The sequence below is a fragment of the Melanerpes formicivorus genome, unplaced genomic scaffold, assembly GCF_026170545.1.
Source record: "Melanerpes formicivorus ecotype bairdi unplaced genomic scaffold, bMelFor1.0.p_v2 SCAF_95, whole genome shotgun sequence".
NCBI classification, from domain to species: domain Eukaryota; kingdom Metazoa; phylum Chordata; class Aves; order Piciformes; family Picidae; genus Melanerpes; species Melanerpes formicivorus.
Window position 1 is genome coordinate 2287441 of NW_027142447.1, and position 19628 is coordinate 2307068.

The following is a 19628-nucleotide window of genomic DNA, read 5'->3' on the forward strand; positions in this document are numbered from 1 at the left end:
GGGGCCTACAGGAAGGCTGGGGAAGGACTTCTCAGGATCTCAGGTAGTGATAGGACTAGGGGGAATGGAATGAAGCTGGAGGTGGGGAGATTGAGGCTGGAGGTGAGGAAGAAGTTCTTCCCCATGAGAGTGGTGAAGCCCTGGAATGGGTTGTCCAGGGAGGTGGTCGAGGCCCCATCCCTGGGGGTGTTTAAGAGCAGGCTGGATGAGGCTCTGTCCAGCCTGATGTAGTGTGGGGTGTCCCTGCCCGTGGCAGGGGGGTTGGAACTAGATGATCCTTGTGGTCCCTTCCAACCCTGAATGATACTATGATACTATGAAACTATGAAACCTCCAAGTATGGGATGTGCTTCTAGCTCTTTCAGAGTTGGACATATTGACTAGGGGAGAGCAGGCAAACTGCTCACAGGAGCAGGAGTCACCATCCCTGGAGGTGTTCAAGAGGGGCTTGGATGTGGCACTTGAAGCCGTGTGTTAGTTAGCCGTGAGGTGTTGGGTGAGAGGTTGGACTTGCTGATCTCTGAGGTCTTTTCCAACCTTCTTGACTCTCCCTGTGAGCAAAGCAGTGCAGAGAGCCACACCAGCTCCCGCTGCTCCCCGGGGCTCCGTGTCTGCTGCCTCTAGATACATTATATATATATACACACCGGCCTTTTCTCTTCTTTAATATATATATATATATATATAAAATAACACCTTGTTTATAAAGCAACATGGACTCGCCACTGGGTGTCCTTCCCCCCCTGCAGGAGAGAGGGGGACACAAAGAAAACCAAACCACAACGGTATACAAAATATAAAATACTTTAAATATTTATAAACGCCGCAAGAGGGGGAGAAAAAAAATAGACCTGTAGGAAAATACTTGGGGGGTTCTGTCTCTTTTGTGTGTTTTTAACTCTTTTTCTGAGGTTTCCCCCCCCCCTCCCTCCCTAGGAAAGGAAAGAGGAGGAAGGAGGCGGGGGGGGGTAGGCGTTTGGCCGGCCCTAGTGCGCCTTGAGTCCGTAGTTGTTGAGCGGGTAGGAGTACGCCCTGCCTAACACGATCCGGTCCCGCAGGAGCTTAAATAGGACGTAGTAATTGCAGAAGAGGATGAGGGCCATGGAGAGGGTGTGGTTCCACTTCTCTGAGCGCAGCAGGGAGTAGAGCTGGTAGCAGACCACGCTGCCTTCGATGAGGATCAGCAGGTTGAGCAGCCGTAACGGACGGTGGAAGAGGAACTGCGGGGACAGAGGGCTGGGGTTAGTCATGGTGGAACCAGTGAGGGTGGAAAAGACCTCAGAGATCATAGAGTCCAACCTGTCACCCAACACCTCATGACTGACTAAATCATGGCACCAAGTGCCACATCCAATCCCCTCTTGAACACCTCCAGGGATGGTGACTCAACCCCCTCCCTGGGCAGCACATTCCAATGGCCAATTATTCTTTCTCCTCACCTCCAGCCTAAACCTCCCCTGGCACAGCTTGAGACTGTGTCCTCTTGTTCTGGTGCTGGTTGCCTGGGAGACCAACCCCCACCTGGCTACAACCTCCCTTCAGGTAGTTGTAGAGGTCACCCCTGAGTCTACTCCAGGCTAAGCAACCCCAGCTCCCTCAGCCTCCCCTCACAGGGCTGTGCTCAAGGCCTCTCCCCAGTCTCATTGCCCTTCTCTGGACATGTTCAAGAGTCTCACTGTCCTTAAATTGAGGGGCCCAGAACTGGACACAGTTGCAGTGTTGAAGGGGGGAGTGAGACAGGTGCCCATTGCTGTCAGCAACCTCTGAGCTAGTGACCACTCTGCTGGGTAGAAGCAATGTTTGCACTCCCAACCACCCGTGGCTGCTACCTGAGGAAAGCAGCGTTAGAAGTAAGGCCAATTGAATGTGGGCCATCAGGTGCTCAGGTGGCCTAGATGAGCAACAGCAAGCTGGCTTGTATCAGAAAGTATGACAAGCAGGACCAGGGAAGGGACTGTCCCCTGTACTCAGCACTGGTAGGGCTGCCCCTTGAGTACTGGGTTGAGTTTTGGGCCCTCACTACAAGGACAGTGAGGTGCTGGAGCACATCCAGAGAAAGGCAACAAAGCTGGTGGAGGCCTTGAACACACAATCTATAAGGGGGAGCTGGGGTTGTTCAACCAGGAGAAGAGGAGGCTGAGGAGAGATCTCATAGCTCTCTGCAGCTCCCTTGAAAGGAGGCTGTAGTGAGGTGGGGGCTAGCTGCTTCTGCCAGGTAACAAGTGATAGGACAAAAGGAAATGGACTTTAGTGGCACCAGGGGAGGTTCAGATAGGATATCAAGGAAGCTTCTTTCAGAAATGGTTATCAAGTGTTGGACAAGGCTGCCCATGGCAGGGGTGGAGTTACCATACCTGGAGGTGTTTAAAAGACATCTGGATGAGGTGCTCAGGGACGTGGTGTAACAGTTGTGTGGAAGGAGATGTTAAGTTCTGGTTGGACTCTATGTTCTTAAGCTCTCTCCCCACCAGGCAGGTCTGTGATTCTAGGGAGTGTCATTTCACTTGAGGAGGATGGGTGAAATAAAGTAACCTATAACAGGTGACATACTTTCCCATTTCCCTTGAAGATGCTAACAGAAACCCTCCTGAGAGTATAGCACTGCCTGCAAGGAGACCTGTGTCACTACCACCAGAAACCCTAACAAGGCAAGCTGGAGCTTCCACCTTGCCCAAGCATTGTGAAGTAGGCTGCCCAGGGAGGCAGTGGAGTCACCATCCCTCAGGGTGTTGAAGAAATGTGTGGACACAGCACTGTAGGCCACATTTTAATAGCCAATGGTGGTCTTGGATTGATGGTTGGATTCTATGATCTTGGAGGTGTTTTCCAACTGAATTCTGTGATTCTATGATCTTTATGGCATCACAGGAAAGCCCCCTCTGCTGCAGCAGGAACTGAAGTCTGTTCTACATCATCTTCTCAGGATCTCAGGTAGTGATAGGACTAGGGGGAATGGAATGAAGCTGGAGGTGGGGAGATTCAGGCTGGAGGTGAGGAGGAAGTTCTTCCCCATGAGAGTGGTGAAGCCCTGGAATGGGTTGTCCAGGGAGGTGGTCGAGGCCCCATCCCTGGAGGTGTTTAAGCCCAGGCTGGATGAGGCTGTGGCCAGGCTGATCTAGTGTGGGGTGTCCCTGCCCATGGCAGGGGGGTTGGAACTAGATGATCCTTGTGGTCCCTTCCAACCCTGACTGATACTATGTGCTCTGCTGCAGTTAGGTTTGAGCCTCTCCTCCCTCCCCCAGTCATAACATGTCAGGCAAGGGAAGAGATACTTGCATAAAAGCGGGCATGGGACACATCTGAAGGCACTGCTACATTGTAAGGCCCAACTGCTTTGTACAGGCACCGGCTACGTCGCACCAGAACTCCCTGTGGCCATATTGTGTTTTCTGACCAGCTGTGGGGATAGAATGACAGAGGGTTAATGTCTGTGCCCCCAGCTGCTTGAGCAGCTCACAGGAACAGACTGCATCTTGAAAAGCACCAGAGCCTCTGCCACAAGCACATGTCCTAGCTCCCCCTGGACAAGCACAGAGAGGTGATCACAAGGCCACCAGCTGGACCAAACAAATGGTTCCCAGGGCAGGAGTCCAGGGCACTGCGGCAGGGCGGGCGGCCTCCTGCCCCCGGCCAAGCTCCTTCTCCAGTAGCCAGGAGTCTGGGCATTTGTTTCTAGGAACCAGCACCAACCAGAGGAGCTCAGAGAGCTCTCTATAGAGGACAACTTCATTTCTAGGGAACAGCAAAGCCAGCAGAGTTCCATGGGGAATGAAGTGTCCTCAGTAGAGAAGCACTGCCGCTAAGTTTTGTGTACTCGAATGCCTTCTCCGCCCCTTGCTGGACGCGCCAACCCCTCCCCACACTCACATATGCTGTGGAGCATTGCTGTAGGAACCGTGTTCCAGTTTCTGCCACTTGCCAAGGTGGGCAGCTGATCTGTGGAGCAGGTCACAGTACTTGGGAGGCAGCAGCTGGGTGGTGAGCATGACAAAGGCGTTAATCCACACCATGATGAGGTGCTCGCAGGACCAGCGCATGTCGTAGTACTGGGTGCTCTGCAGAGAGACCAGAGGAGAGCTTGGCACCGCTGCCCCGGCGCGGGGAGGGCAATGACAAGAGCTGTACTGCGTGTGCATCCAGCAGACCCACACCACACGTTACAGGCATGCTCTCTTGGACCAGTGAGTTCAGAGGGTTACATCTTAGGAAACATTCAAGACTCCCTTCTCCTCAACCTGAATGCTGGATGGTGCTGCAGCTGATGCATCTCCTCTCCCAGCAGCAGACAGAAGGGGGTCTGCTTGTAACAGAACTGCCCCCAGAGCACCAATTGCACCAGGACTACTAGGTGGATGGTGGAGCCCTGCCCCTGTCACCACAGCAGCTGGAGCTCATTCAAGTTAGAAAAATAATGGATTAAAACAACAAAAACAACCCAAAACACAACCCCCACACTGACAAGAGGTTCCTGGGTTTAGTTTGCCAAGCATCCTGCTCGGCTTCGTTTCCTAACAGGCCGACCACCAAGGCCTCTGATCCAAGCACTCGGGCCAGGACGTTGGATCTGAGACAGGCAACAACAGGTTCCCTTTTCTAGGAAGAACACAACTATCCATCTGCCTAGGACAGGGGGTGGGAGAAGGGGAGTTAGTAAGTGGGGTGATGGGACTAGAGGTGCATCACATGTATGGCAATACCTATCCGCCAACCAGGAGCAGTACTAGTGCCCTCCGGATGCAGCCATGCTCCGCTATCCGGGCTGCCAAAGGGGAGACAGAGAAAAGGGGAGTATTAGCCAGGAGTCTGGCCTGGCAGCAGGTCACACAGCAGTCAGGAGGAGACGGCGGGCAGGGGCGCAGGGAGAGCTAGACAAGAGCTACCTTCACAAAGCACAGTGGCAAGAAGGCCACGTAGTAGGCACTGAAGAGAGAGTTGAAGAGAACTTCCTTGATCCTGCGGTTGAAGTCTGCTTTCAGGCACTCCACCTCGTTGCGGATGAGATCTGGGGAGAGGGGGCAGCTGTGGGTGGGGATAGATGTGGGATTATTGAACTGTTCTCTCAGGGACTCCCACAGCAGCGAGAGGAAATCTTTGGGTTTGACCAGGCTGCTGACAGCTGAAGCCCCATCGTCCACCATCTGGTCCTGTACCATGTAATCACAGTCTGCAGGGAGGGGCTGTGCTCTGCTGTCCTGGTGGAAGCAGCACAGAGGAACATAGACACCAAACCTGCAGGGAAAGAAAGAAAGAGGGTGGGGGGGAAAAAAGGGGGCTGAAGTGACAACCATCCCAACATGAAGCAGGGAGTACCTTCTCAACAGCTTCTGAGGAAGAGGAGGCCGAGGGGAGACCTTTTCACTCTCTACAACTACCTGACGGAGGTTAGCGTGAGGTAGAGGTTGGCCTCTTCTCCCTAATACCAAGTGATGAGAGGAAACAGCCTCAGGTTGCACCACAGGAGGTTCAGACTGGGTATCAGGGGAAATTTCTTTACTGGAAGAGTGGTGAAGCAGTGGAACAGGCTGCACAGGGTTGTGGTGGAGTCAGCATCCTTGGAGGTGTTTACAAAGCCTGTAGACACATCTCTCTGGGGCAGGGTCTAATGGCCATGGTGGTGTTAGGCTGACAGTTGGACTTGATGATCTCAGAGGTCTTTTCCAACCAAAACAATTCTATGATTCTCAACAGATGTTGGCCCTTATGACAGGGGCACCACGTGGGAACCCTCACTCAGAGTCACAGAATCACCAAGGGTGGAAGAGACCTCAGAGATCATCAAGTCCAACCTGTCACCACAGACCTCATGACTAAAAGCTAGAGGCTGACTCTTCTCCCCCATAAAAGCCTAGAGGCCAGCTCTCCTCCCCCATAAAAGCCTAGAGGCCAGCTCTCCTCCCTCATAAAAGCCTAGAGGCCAGCTCTCCTCCCTCATAAAAGCCTAGAGGCCAGCTCTTCTCCCCCACAAAAGGCTAGAGGCCAGCTCTTCTGCCCCATAAAAGCCTAGAGGCCAGCTCTTCTCCCCCATAAAAGCCTAGAGGCCAGCTCTCCTCCCTCATAAAAGCCTAGAGGCCAGCTCTCCTCCCTCATAAAAGCCTAGAGGCCAGCTCTTCTCCCCCATAAAAGCCTAGAGGCCAGCTCTTCTCCCCCATAAAAGGCTAGAGGCCAGCTCTTCTGCCCCACAAAAGCCTAGAGGCTGCAGCTTCACCAACCAGAGAAGCTTCTCTAAATCCCTGTCGTGGAAGCAACAATCCCAATGGCTCAGCCTTCACATACTGAGGCCATCTGCTTCATCACCTCAGCACCACCTCCTCACATCCTACTTCCTCTTTAATCATAAGGCAAGGAGGGTAGGCTACTGCCAACAGCTTTTCTTCCCATGGCAGCTCATCCCACCCCCAAGCAGCTATGTCCCTTCCACCCTGAAGGTAGAAGGTGCTGTCACAGGATCACAGTATAACTAAGGTTGGAAGAGACCTCGAGGATCGAGTCCAACCTGTCACCACAGACCTCATGACTAGACCATGGCACCAAGTGCCACATCCAATCCCCTCTTGAACACCCCCAGGGATGGTGACTCCACCACCTCCCTGGGCAGCACATTCCAATGGCCAATTACTCTTTCTGGGAAGAACTTCTTCCTCACCTCCAGCCTAAACCTCCCCTGGCACAGCTTGAGACTGTGTCCTCTTGTTTTGGTGCTGGTTGCCTGGGAGAAGAGACCAACCCCACCTGGCTACAACCACCTTTCAGGTAGTTGTAGAGGGCAATGAGGTCTCCCCTGAGCCTCCTCTTCTCCAGGCTAAACAACCCCAGCTCCCTCAGCCTCTCCTCACAGGGCTGTGCTCAAGGCCTCTCCCCAGCCTCGTTGCCCTTCTCTGGACACCTTCAAATCTCCCAATGTCCTTCTTAAACTGAGGGGCCCAGAACTGGACACAGGACTCAAGGTGTGGCCTAACCAAAGCAGAGTACAGGGCACAATGACTTCCCTGCTCCTGCTGGCCACACTATTCCTAATGCAGGCCAGGATGCCATTGGCCTTCTTGGCCACCTGGGCACACTGCTGGCTCATATTCAGGCAGCTGTCGATCCGCACCCCCAGGTCCCTCTCTGTTTGGGAGCTCTCAGCCACTCTGACCCCAGCCTGTAGCTCTGCATGGGGTTGCTGTAGCCAAAGTGCAGCACCTGGCACTTGGACTTGTTGAATGCCATCCCATTGGACTCTGCCCATCTGTCCAGTCGGTCGAGGTCCCTCTGCAGAGCCTTTCTACCCTCTGACTGACCAACATCTGCTCCTAACTTGGTGTCATCTGCAAATTTGCTGATGACTGACTCGACCCCCTCATCCAGATCATCAATGAAGATGTTGAAGAGGACAGGGCCCAGCACTGATCCCTGGGGGACGCCACTGGTGCCTGGCTGCCAGCTGGATGTGGCACCATTCACCACCACTCTCTGGGCTCAGCCTGCAGCCAGTTCCTAACCCAGCACAGAGTGTAGTGGTCCAAGCCACGAGCTGACAGCTTAGCCAGCAGTTTGCTGTGGGGGACGGTGTCAAAGGCCTTGCTGAAGTCCAGGTAGACCACTCACGGGTAGCCCAGGAAGAGAAGGTTGAGAACGGAGTGGCTGCGGAAGAGGTTGACCAAAGTCCAGCAGAGCACCCAGCCGCAGACGGTGAGCAGCACCAGGCGCACCATGTAGTGAACCACTGAGGTTGCACCCACCTGAGAGGCCTGCAAATGGAGAAGAAACATTCATCAGCCCTGTTACACTGGTGCTAGAACGTCAGCACAGGGGGGGCCTGTGGAGGAGCAGCAGGGACAGGGCTGCCAAGAGGCGCTGTGAGAGGCAGAGCTGCCCTCTCCTTCCCAGAACGCAGAGACTGAGCTGTTATTAATGATTGATAGGATCCAAACCCATTCAAATAAACACAAGTCACAGGGCATGATGAAAACAAGGCCCTTAAAACCAGTTTCAGAGCTACAAAGCAGAGAATAGAGTTACTCAAGTCTTTTATTGCTCTGCTGATAGGCCAGGATAGCCTGACACACATTTCCTATTGCTGTAGAATGCTCAGGTCTCAGCATTCATTCTCCTGCACAACTGGCATGTCACAGTGCTCAGCTGAGGGCAGAGGTGATGGTGCACCTTGGCAAGCCCCAAACTGGGTTTCCCACACTCATCTTTATTGGATGCAGTGCAGTTTGGTGAGGAGGCACCACCTTCCAGAGGACTGCAAGAAAGCTTGTTCCGGTCTCCTGAGGGGAGAAGGCAACTGAACCATGAAAAGATTCTTAGGGGTTAAGGCCACTAGGTGGGATGTGCCAGAACTTGCATGGAAGGCTTCAATGCAGAAATTTTGGTCTATGGGAATTTTCAGAGAGGATGAGATCATAAATGAAAATGGCAGGAAGTGGGAGATGAAAAGAGAACTTCAGAGATCCCATCTTCCCCACTCCCCCACTGAACAGGGCTCTTCCTTTCTTTTATTGAGCTGGGTTTCATTTTCTGGCTTAGCCTGGAGTTGTTTCAGGGGACAGAACTTCCATGTTCCTCAAAATGACCTTTCTGAAGCATATGTTTGGCCTGGTTCCACTCTCACAAACACAGGGGCTAAAACCCTGAGGTGGTATGACTAGGCTCTCAGAGTTACTGAGTAACCAGGACTGGGAAGGCAGTTCCTATTTCACTCGGGCATCCCCCCGACCTTTCCACTCTCATCTGTTTGTTCTTCCAGCCTCAGCCAACCTCCCTGTTTGCCTTTCTGCTACCTGACTTGCAATTCCCACAGCTGCTTCTCTGGCACAGGATACTGAGGAACAATACTGTACCTACAGGGACAAAGAACTAAGTGGGACCATTCAACCCCCTCCTGGCTACAGCCTCCCTTCAGGTAGTTGTAGACAGCAATAAGGTCTCCTCTGAGCCTCCTCTTCTCCAGGCTAAGCAACCTCAGCTCCCTCAGCCTCTCCTCACAGGGCTGTGCTCCAGGCCCCTCCCCAGCCTTGTTGCCCTTCTCTGGACACCTTCCAGCAGCTCAGCATCTTTCCTAGACTGAAGAGCCCAGAACTGGACACAGGACTCAAGGTGTGACCTAACCAGTGCAGTGTACAGGGGCACAGTGACCACCCTGCTCCTGCTGGCCACACTATTCCTGATGCAGGCCAGGATGCCATTGGCCCTCTTGGCTGCCTGGGCACACTGCTGGCTCATGTTCAGCCCACAGGGCTCCTCATTGTTTTCTACAACTCCCTGGCAGGAGGCTGGAGTGAAATGGGGGTCGGCCTCTTCTACCTAGTATCGGGTGACAGGACAAGAGGAAATGTCCTGAAAGTCTGCCAGGGAGGCTTAGGTTGGATATTATGACAAACTTCTTTCCTGCAAGAGTGTTCAGGATTTGGAAGAGGTTGCTTAGGGAGGTGGTGGAGTCCCTGTCAGAGGAGGTGTGCAAGAAATGTGTGGACAGGGCACCTCAGGGCATGGTTTAATGGCCGCGCTGGCGTTGGGTTGATGGTTGGACTCGGATCGTCTGGGAGGTCTGCTCCAAACAAATCAATTCTATGATTCATCTTCTGGTAGCTGCAGAGGCAAGAGAGCTACCCAATAGTGCAGGACCTGAATGAGCTCAAGGAGAAAGCTCCAAGGCAGAAAGGCATCCTCAAAAATCTCAGCCACTCACATCCAGACTCGTGCTGGGGGAACAGGCTCTGCAGCTATCCAAATGGCAGAGGTCTCTCAGGCTGGGGTCATGGGCATGCTGTGCTAGGAGTACTACAGGCAGGAGAAGGAAGAGTGGGAATGTTACCTCAGAGATGAGGGCCCACACCAGCCTCCGTGCCAGCATCACTGTGATGAATGCCGCCAGGTGGTAGTCAATGAGGTGAAAATTCTGGAGGAGGAAAAAGAAAAGGTCTTCACCAGGGGAAGGGACTCTTGAGCCACCCAGCTGAGGTGGGACCAGGAAGGTGTGTGCTGAGTGTCAGGGCCTTGTGCAAGCATGCCCTGAGCCTCTCTGTTAAGGATGAGGGAGAAAGGAGTGACCCAGAAAGTGGCTCCAGAAGGTCTTCCCCACATGGAGGTTCCTTTCCCTACAGGTTTCCACTGGAAAGAAACCAAAACAAGCTCACCACCCAAACACTGGACAAGAGTTTGGGTTCAAGGGGAGATGTAGGGCCAGGATCCTGCCGTGGAGAAGAGCTTGCAAGCTGTCTTGGGAAAAGCAATGGAGCAGCCAGAGCAAGGAGAGCCCAGCTGGAGTCCCCTGTGAGCACAGCAGCTCACTTCACCTCTCAGGGAGTCCCCTGTGAGCACAGCAGCTCCCTTCAGCTCCTAGGGAGTCCCCTGTGAGCACAGCAGCTCCCTTCAGCTCCTAGGGAGTCCCCTGTGAGCACAGCAGCTCCCTTCAGCTCCTAGGGAGTCCCCTGTGAGCACAGCAGCTCACTTCAGCTCCTAGGGAGTGCCCTGTGAGCACAGCAGCTCACTTCAGCTCCTAGGGAGTCCCCTGTGAGCACAGCAGCTCACTTCAGCTCCTAGGGAGTCCCCTGTGAGCACAGCAGCTCACTTCAGCTCCTAGGGAGTCCCTTGTGAGCACAGCAGCTCCCTTCACCTCTCAGGGAGTCCCCTGTGAGCACAGCAGCTCACTTCAGCTCCTAGGGAGTCCCCTGTGAGCACAGCAGCTCACTTCACCTCCCAGGGAGTCCCCTGTGAGCACAGCAGCTCACTTCACCTCTCAGGGAGTGCCCTGTGAGCACAGCAGCTCACTTCACCTCTCAGGGAGTCCCCTGTGAGCACAGCAGCTCCCTTCAGCTCCTAGGGAGTCCCCTGTGAGCACAGCAGCTCACTTCAGCTCTCAGGGAGTCCCCTGTGGGCACAGCAGCTCACTTCAGCTCCTAGGGAGTGCCCTGTGAGCACAGCAGCTCACTTCACCTCTCAGGGAGTCCCCTGTGAGCACAGCAGCTCACTTCAGCTCCTAGGGAGTCCCCTGTGAGCACAGCAGCTCACTTCACCTCCCAGGGAGTCCCCTGTGAGCACAGCAGCTCACTTCAGCTCCTAGGGAGTCCCCTGTGAGCACAGCAGCTCACTTCAGCTCTCAGGGAGTCCCCTGTGAGCACAGCAGCTCACTTCAGCTCCTAGGGAGTCCCCTGTGAGCACAGCAGCTCACTTCAGCTCTCAGGGAGTCCACTGTGAGCACAGCAGCTCACTTCAGCTCCTAGGGAGTCCCCTGTGAGCACAGCAGCTCACTTCACCTCTCAGGGAGTCCCCTGTGAGCACAGCAGCTCACTTCAGCTCCTAGGGAGTCCCCTGTGAGCACAGCAGCTCACTTCAGCTCCTAGGGAGTCCCCTGTGAGCACAGCAGCTCACTTCAGCTCCTAGGGAGTCCACTGTGAGCACAGCAGCTCACTTCAGCTCCTAGGGAGTGCCCTGTGAGCACAGCAGCTCACTTCAGCTCTCAGTCTCACAAATGGGCTGTTAGTGATTAGTGCTTCCTGAGAATTATGTTGATGTCATCTTCCTGAGCCATAGCTCTGTATTAGACATTAGTGTTGGCTCTGGCTCTATCAAGTCAGATACAGCTCTTGGACCTCCTGTGATTTTCCAGTGAAGCTATCAAATGTGTTCTGGCTAGAACAGTCAGTGGACTCTGAACACTGCTGTCTGGGACCTCAAGGCCATTTTGGGTAATCAAGGTGCTTGACTCCTGCTGGGAACAAACATGAGATGTATACAATCCTTTCAGGCAGGAAGCCTAAACCAGGCTGCTTCTTCAAAGCAAGCTGTGGCCAGCACAGCACTGCTCATGTAAACATGGGGGAAGAAATGTTACCCTGTGAGGGTGATGGAACACTGGAACAGGCTGCCCAGGGGGGTTGGGGAGTCTCCCTCTGGAGATATTCAAGACCTGCCTGGATGTGTTCCTGTGTGATCTGCTCTAGGTGATCCTGCTCTGGCAAGGGGGGTTGGACTGGATGAGCTTTCGAGGTCCCTTCCAGCCCCTAACACTCTTTGGTTCTGTGAACTTGAAACCAATAGCTTGACAGCTGGAACACCAGCAGCACCTGTTGGCATAGTTCACTGAGGAACCACCTTGTACTTCCAAGCAGCAAGGACACAACCTACACTGAAGGACCTCTTCAGAGGCTAGTTTCACTCAGAGGAGCTTTGCTGACTCCAGTATGGGGCACTGCCATGTTCTGTGGCTTATTGGGCCAGGAAGAACACTGGAGCAGAGGTGGCTGGAACATTTACATATGCTGAGGATCTGACCACCTCCCCAACTCCTCTGCTCCTGACCTGCTGTGAGGTCCTCATGATAACTTCAATGACCACCCTTCCTTTCTGCTAGGAGGGAGCAGCCCCAGCAGGCTCCTGCAATCTCAGCTCCATTTCAAACCCTAGGGGCTAGCTAGACCATGCAAGGATCTGCAGGTAATTTCCAGCCTTTTGGTGGTTGAGGCCCTGTCCCTGGAGGGGTTTAAGCCCAGGCTGGATGAGGCTGTGGCCAGGCTGATCTAGTGTGGGGTGTCCCTGCCCATGCAGGGGGGGGTGGAACTAGCTGATCCTTGTGGTCCCTTCCAACCCTGACTGATACTATGATACTGATGGGGCCCTGCTGACAGCCCTTTCTTTCACCTTCTCTCCTGTAAAATGGGGGATGACATGGCCCTGGCTGATTGGGGTGCACGTGCAGTGCAGCTCACCCCACTGATGTCCAATGCTTGGTGATTGCTGGGCTGAAGCGTGGAAGGAAGCTGCGTAATGAGAGAGCAAGAGCGACGGCAGTGGCCGGGGGACTTACCAGCGAGGTGCAGGAAGCAGGGTGGTTGTATGGGTACCACCAGACAGTCTTGTAGATGTTGATGTACTGAATGAAGAGGGCTACCAGCAGGTAGATGAAGAAGAGGAACTCGAAGAGGAGGCTGCCATCCAAGGGCAGATCAGGGATGCGGCAGTGACGCACAGGCTCTGGGGTGATCAGCGCGGTGATGAGAGGCGCAGAGAGGCTGATGGCACTACCATTCCTGAAGCAGACAGACAGCACTGGCTTAGGTGAGCCATTCCACATCATCTCTACTGCTTTCCAGTACACAAAGTGATTGTCATTGTGAATTCTGGGAGTGAGCAGTGCTGGGAGACAGGGCATCAGTCTTACGTTCAGAGCTCTGGCACCATCCTGCTGGTGAGCGTTATCATCTGCTTTGCTCAGGCAAAGCCTTTATCCAGCCTGTTCTCTAGACAAGAGATTGGTCTGCCAGAGGTGCTGGGCAGAGTCCAAGGGCATGAGACTTACCACATCTAAGTGCCAGGTTCTGCACATTGGCCACAACAACCCCATGCAGAGCTACAGGCTGGGGTCAGAGTGGCTGAGAGCAGCCAGGCAGAAAGGGACCTGGGGGTGCTGGTTGAGAGTAGGCTGAACATGAGCCAGCAGTGTGCCCAGGTGGCCAAGGCAGCCAGTGGCATCCTGGCCTGTACCAGGAATAGTGTGGTCAGCAGGAGCAGGGAAGTCATTCTGCCCCTGTACTCAGCGCTGGTTAGGCCACACCTTGAGTCCTGTGTCCAGTTCTGGGCCCCTCACTTTAAGCAGGACTTTGAGACTCTTGAATGTGTCCAGAGAAGGGCAACGAAGCTGCTGCTGGGTTTGGAGCACAGCCCTGTGAGGAGAGGCTGAGGGAGCTGGGGTTGTTTAGCCTGGAGAAGAGGAGGCTCAGAGACTTTATTGTTCTCTACAACTACCTGAAGGGAGGTTGTAGCCAGATGGGGGTTGGTCTCTTCCCCCAGGCAATCCACAACACAACAAGAGGACACAGTCTCAAGTTGTGCCAGGGGAGGTTTAGGCTGGATGTTAGGAAGAAGTTCTTCCCAGCAAGAGAGATTGGCCCTTGGAATGTGCTGCCCAGGGAGGTGGTGGAGTCACCATCACTGGAGGTGTTTAGGAAGAGACTGGATGGGGTGCTTGGTGCCATGGTTTAGTTGATTAGATGGTGTTGGGTGATAGGTTGGACTCAATGATCTCAAAGGTCTCTTCCAACCTGGCTGATTCTATTCTATATGCCCAGCATTATTTCAGTAAACTTGCAGGTGGAGGAGCAGAGGTAGAGTGAGGAAGTAACTCCAAGCAACAATCCCTGAGGACTCTGTGCCAGACCAAGTGCTCAGTGTCACTTCCTTCCACCCATCACTAGGATGTTAGGGGAGCACCCAGCCTCCTTCTCCAGTGTTGCTAAGTGCCCATCACCTACCTGCTCTCAGTTCCTCTCTTAAAAAGAGGGGCAACTAAAAGTGGAACAAAGGAGTTCAAACACGTCCTAGAGGCTTACCTCTCAAGTGTTTTCACACTTCCTTCTTTCCTAGGCTTCAGAGGAGGCTAGGACAACTCAATCTCCAGCAGACTGAACTTGATGAGGAAGTTCAGACATGCTCTGCTGTGTCTGGCTGTAACCAAGATAAACAATGCCCCCCCAGGACCCTGGGGCACTGACTGCATGGTCTCAACAGTGACTTGTTCCTCAAGAATCTGAGACTGTGCCATCCATCCACCTGTCCCAGCCACATAAGTCTTTAAAGAAGAAAGCTCTGGCAGGGGGGTTGGACTAGATGATCTTTTGAGGTCCCTTCTGGCCCCTAACATCCTGTGACCCTCTGACAGCTAAGTGGCTTGGAGATCTCTCCTCTGCAAGAATGAACCTATAGCAAAGTAGATCAGGGCCTCAACATGCAGCAAATAGCTTCTCTAACCTGTTAACTTCTGTATGGCAAGAAGTAACACTGAACCCTTTTAGTCTTCACACCAAATGTGGAGATCTAAATGTCACCCTGCATTCCTTTTTCAGCCCCTAACTTCCCAGGAAATGGAGGTGAGCTTTGCCAACTGTGAGAATTAGCTTCTGCTGCAGCTAGCAGTTCTAAAACAGAACACAGGCATCCTCCTGCCCTGCCTCTCTGTCATGTAGGAGGGGGACTCACAGCTGAGCTCTGACAAGTCACACTAACTCCTTGTGGCACTGCAGGCAAGTGAGCAAGAGAGAGAGCAGTTGTCACCTGCCAGGACTTGCTGCTCTAGGAACTGCTGCAGGGAAAGACAAACTGAGCACTGTGGGATTTCCACCTCTGGCTGCTGTGACCACACGAGATGGTGTAGGGTGGCCCAGACCACGTCCACAGTCCTCCCCCACAATGCATGAAGGCCACAGTGACCACAGAGGGAAGTGTGCACCACAGCAGAGCTGGGAAGAGAAACTGGAAGAGGTTTGTCATGCAGGGTGTGTTCCCTCTGGGATGGGCCGTCCCCTGATGCCACATCAGAGGCCTCGAGGTTTCCCTCTCCCGGTTCTGCTTAACCATGACACTGCACTCCCTCCGGGCGTTCAGAGCAGGCCAAGGCTCCTAGCTTTTGGTGCTGCCCTAGCTGCAGGTGTCTCAACAGCCCCACCTTTGTCCTCACCTGTTTCTCAAAGCAGTACCGTTGCCACAGCTCCCTCCAACCAGCGTCTGAAGAGAAGGCAAAGCTGAACGGCTTAGCTGCTGCCGGCTGGGTCCCCTCCTTCCACCGGGCATGACCAGGAACCAGTCCCCTTCCAACGCCTCCCGCAGGCTCTGCCCTCAGACTCACACAACGATCTCAAAGCCTTCCCAGGTCTGCAAAGGAGGCAGAAACGTCACTTACACTGTGAACTCTTAGTCGTCTAGGTGACCAGCCAGCCGAGCCAGCGCATGCAAGCGGCAGCTGCTCCCCTGCGGGACACCCAGCACCCAGCAGGGAGACCCTGCGCCACCCCCGCGGCAGCAGAGCAGGCTCTGCGTGCACACACGGGATGGCCACCACTGACACTGCATCTTTAAAAAGCAGCTGCTTAAATTAGCCATCAGTGACTGCTCACACTTCCTGTTGGCTGGAAAGCACCACAGAGCAGCCTCAGGGCTGGAGACCACACCGCTGCCTGCCGCGTTTCAGAAGCCGAGCTGGGAAAAACCCTCTCCCTGTTCGGCTGTACAGAACCTCGGCAGGTCTCTGAGCCGCCTGAAACATCACCTGACAGCTTCTGCTGCTCGTAGGGAATTTGCACCCCCTTTGCCAGAGCTCTCAGCAGACAGGCTGGTCCCTGTGAAGCTACCTGCATGGTTCAGCTCCCTTCCATGCTAAGGGAGCCCAAGTGACACGGCGGTAGGAGGTGCACTTACAGGTCAGTGTAGTCAGCAGTGCAGCCAAACACACCTCTATGTAGCACTTCAGATGCACCTGCAGGCAGTGACTTATCCCTGCACAGAACTCATGGTTTTAAGCCTTTAAACAGTTGTTTATTTTAAATGGCACATTTTAATCCATTCTTCAAGTGACCTAGTGGGAGAGAGGCTGGGCATCTGAAATCACCAGGAACAAAGGCAGAGTCTCTGCCTTCACCACTGCCCAGATGATTTGGTTGTTATTTCACTGGTCTCCCCCATGACACTGCAAGGACTTTGCCACTCTAACAAGTTTCTGGTAGCTAGCAGACATGAGAGGGGGCTGGGTTGAGCTGGTGTGTGAATCTGGAAGTTGCTCTAAGCATTGTGCTGTACAGAATCAAGACACTGAATGACCATCTCACCAGAAGGACTCTGGTGTGTGTCTGCATGGCTGGAGACCAACCACCAGCCCTTTGGGGGAAAATAAAGCCAGAACCAACCCAGGGTCTGAAAAAGCACCCCCATAGTACCAAAGTATCATTCAGGGTTGGAAGGGACCACAAGGATCATCTAGTTCCAACCCCCCTGCCATGGGCAGGGACACCCCACACTAGATCAGCCTGGCCACAGCCTCATCCAGCCTGGGCTTAAACACCTCCAGGGACAGGGCCTCAACCACCTCCCTGGACAACCCATTCCAGGGCTTCACCACTCTCATGGGGAAGAACTTCCTCCTCACCTCCAGCCTCAATCTCCCCACCTCCAGCTTCATTCCATTCCCCCTAGTCCTATCACTACCTGAGATCCTGAGCAGTCCCTCCCCAGCCTTCCTGTAGCCCCCTTCAGATACTGGAAGGCCACAATGAGGTCACCTCAGAGCCTTCTCTTCTCCAGACTGAACAGCCCCAACTCCTTCAGTCTGTCCTCACAGGAGAGGTGCTCCAGCCCTCTGCTCATCCTCCTGGCCCTTCTCTGGACACCTTCCAGCACCTCCACATCCTTCTTGTAATAGGGGCTCCAGAACTGGAGGCAGTACTCCAGGTGGGGTCTCACCAGAGCTGAGCAGAGGGGGAGGATCACCTCCCTTGCCCTGCTGGCCACACTTCTCCTCATGCAGCCCAGGATCTGATTGGCTTTCTGGGCTGCAAGTGCACACTGAGAGCTCAGGTTGAGCTTTTTGTCCCCCAGCACCCCCAAGTCTCTCTCCTCAGGGCTGCTTTCCAGCCAGTCACTGCCCAGCCTGGATTTGTGCCTGGAATTGCCTCGACCCAGATGCAGGACCCTGCACTTGCTCTTGTTGAACCTCCTGAGGTTGGCTTGTGCCCACCTCTCCAGCCTGTCCAGGTCCCTCTGGATGGCCTCCCTTCCCTCCAGCCTGTCTGCTGCACCACACCCTGGTCCCATCTTCTGGGAAACTCTGGATCTAGCTTCACAATTTGCAAATGAAACCTATCATCTATTTATAAGTCAGTTATCAGCTCCTTTGAAATCCTGCTGGCAGAAATGCCAGGAATTCTGCTCAATGAGTCACACCACTGTCACCATGAACACAGTGTGCAGGAGAACTGCTCTAATAAAAAGAATCCTTCAAATGATCATCCTTTGTATTAACATTTCTCATCCCTTGTCTCTTCTCCAATAACCAATACTCAAAACTCCACCAACAACCAAGATGATGTTTCAAAAGAGGAATCCTTCCTCTTTCTGGCAGCAAGGACAAGACAACAGTGAAGTGAAGCCCTCCTTACAGAGGTTCTAAAGCTTTCAGAGAACTTTCCCTAGGATGTTCTAGAGTTTTATTTAGGAATGTTTATATTTCAGGAATTAAATATAAACAGAAAAAAATTGTGTCCACTTCTGGGCCACTCAACTTAAGAAGGACATTGAGACACTTGAAGGTGTCCAGAGAAGGGCAATGAGGCTGGGGAGAGGCCTTGAGCACAGCCCTGTGAGGAGAGGCTGAGGGAGCTGGGGTTGCTTAGCCTGGAGAAGAGGAGGCTCAGGGGAGACCTTCTTGCTCTCTACAACTACCTGAAGGGAGGTTGTAGCCAGGTGGGGGTTGGTCTCTTCTCCCAGGCAACCAGCACCAGAACAAGAGGACACAGTCTCAAGCTGCACCAAGGGAGGTTTAGGCTGGAAGTGAGGCAGAAATTCTTCGCAGAAAGAGAGATTGGCCATTGGAATGTGCTGCCCAGGGAGGTGGTGGAGTCACCATCCCTGGGGGTGTTCATGAGGGGATTGGATGTGGCACTTGGAGCCATGGTTTAGTTGTCAGGAGGTGTTAAGTACTGGGTAATAGGTTGGACTTGATGATCTCTCAGGTCTTTTCCAAGCTGGTTGATTCTGTGAACGTTCTTCAGAGAGAGAGTAATTGGCCATTGGAATGTGCTGCCCAGGGAGGTGCTGGAGTCACCATCCCTGGAGGTGTTCAAAAAGGGACTGGACATGGCACTTGAAGCCATGGTTTAGTTAGTCATGAGGTGTTGGGTTACAGATTGGACTTGATGATGTCTGAGGTCCAACCTTACTGATCCTATGATTCTATGGCAGAAGCCCTCCCTTAACACCAGCCCATTGTATTGTAAATGCACTTGAATGAGCTCTTGCAGAGTGAGCCACAGCCCTTTCAACAGTGAACACAGAGATCAGGCAGTTCCTCAAACTGAGCTTCACATTGCTTCACTGGAGTCTGATCAAATTAGCTAGGTGCCTGTTAGAGCAAAATCTGCCCAGGAACCATCCCTTTGTGTTTGTGTCTGTGTGTGTGTGTGGCTTTTTTGTTGTTGGGTTGGGCTTGTTTTGGTTTGGGGTTTTCTTTTGTAAAGCCAGCCACACAAAACTGAAGCTTCCCAGATAAAGTTAAACAAAGCAGTGAGATTACAGAGCAGTTTTGATTCTTAAGTCTGCTTTTTCTGGCCTTGAACCAACCAACAGCCCTCCTTTTTTAGCAGGCAGACAGGGAGGGGGGGAAAAAAAAAACCTTTTTATAGTTTTCAATTAATAAACAAAGGCATGATTCTACTGTGAGAAATATGCTAACAAGGAAAAGAAAAGTGTCCATAGTATCATAGGATCAGAGAGGCCTTGAGCACAGCCCTGTGAGGAGAGGCTGAGGGAGTTAGGGTTGTTTAGCCTGGAGAAGAGGAGGCTCAGGGGAGACCTTATCATAGTACCATAGTATCAGTCAGGGTTGGAAGGGACCACAAGGATCATCTAGTTCCAACCCCCCTGCCATGGGCAGGGACACCCCACACTAGATCAGCCTGGCCACAGCCTCAGCCAGCCTGGGCTTAAACACCTCCAGGGATGGGGCCTCAACCACCTCCCTGGACAACCCATTCCAGGGCTTCACCACTCTCATGGGGAAGAACTTCCTCCTCACCTCCAGCCTGAATCTCCCCACCTCCAGCTTCATTCCATTCCCCCTAGTCCTATCACTCCCTGAGATCCTGAGCAGTCCCTCCCCA

The 19628-nt window shown here is 53.4% G+C and overlaps 1 protein-coding gene across 1 annotated transcript in view; it reads right to left on the reverse strand.

The window, feature by feature from the left end:
• Positions 1-788: 788 nt before the first annotated feature.
• Positions 789-19628, reverse strand: part of TMEM39A (transmembrane protein 39A) — a 36214-nt gene continuing 17374 nt past the window's right edge. Inside the window, exons 2-9 of the mRNA XM_068165960.1 lie at positions 15440-15633; positions 12794-13016; positions 9803-9886; positions 7588-7730; positions 4881-5229; positions 3868-4055; positions 3277-3397; positions 789-1220 (exon numbers count right to left, since the gene is read on the reverse strand). Coding sequence (XP_068022061.1) covers positions 987-1220; positions 3277-3397; positions 3868-4055; positions 4881-5229; positions 7588-7730; positions 9803-9886; positions 12794-13016; positions 15440-15552 — 1455 coding nt within the window. The 5' untranslated portion in view covers positions 15553-15633 and the 3' untranslated portion in view covers positions 789-986. The remainder of the gene's footprint in view (positions 1221-3276; positions 3398-3867; positions 4056-4880; positions 5230-7587; positions 7731-9802; positions 9887-12793; positions 13017-15439; positions 15634-19628) is intronic.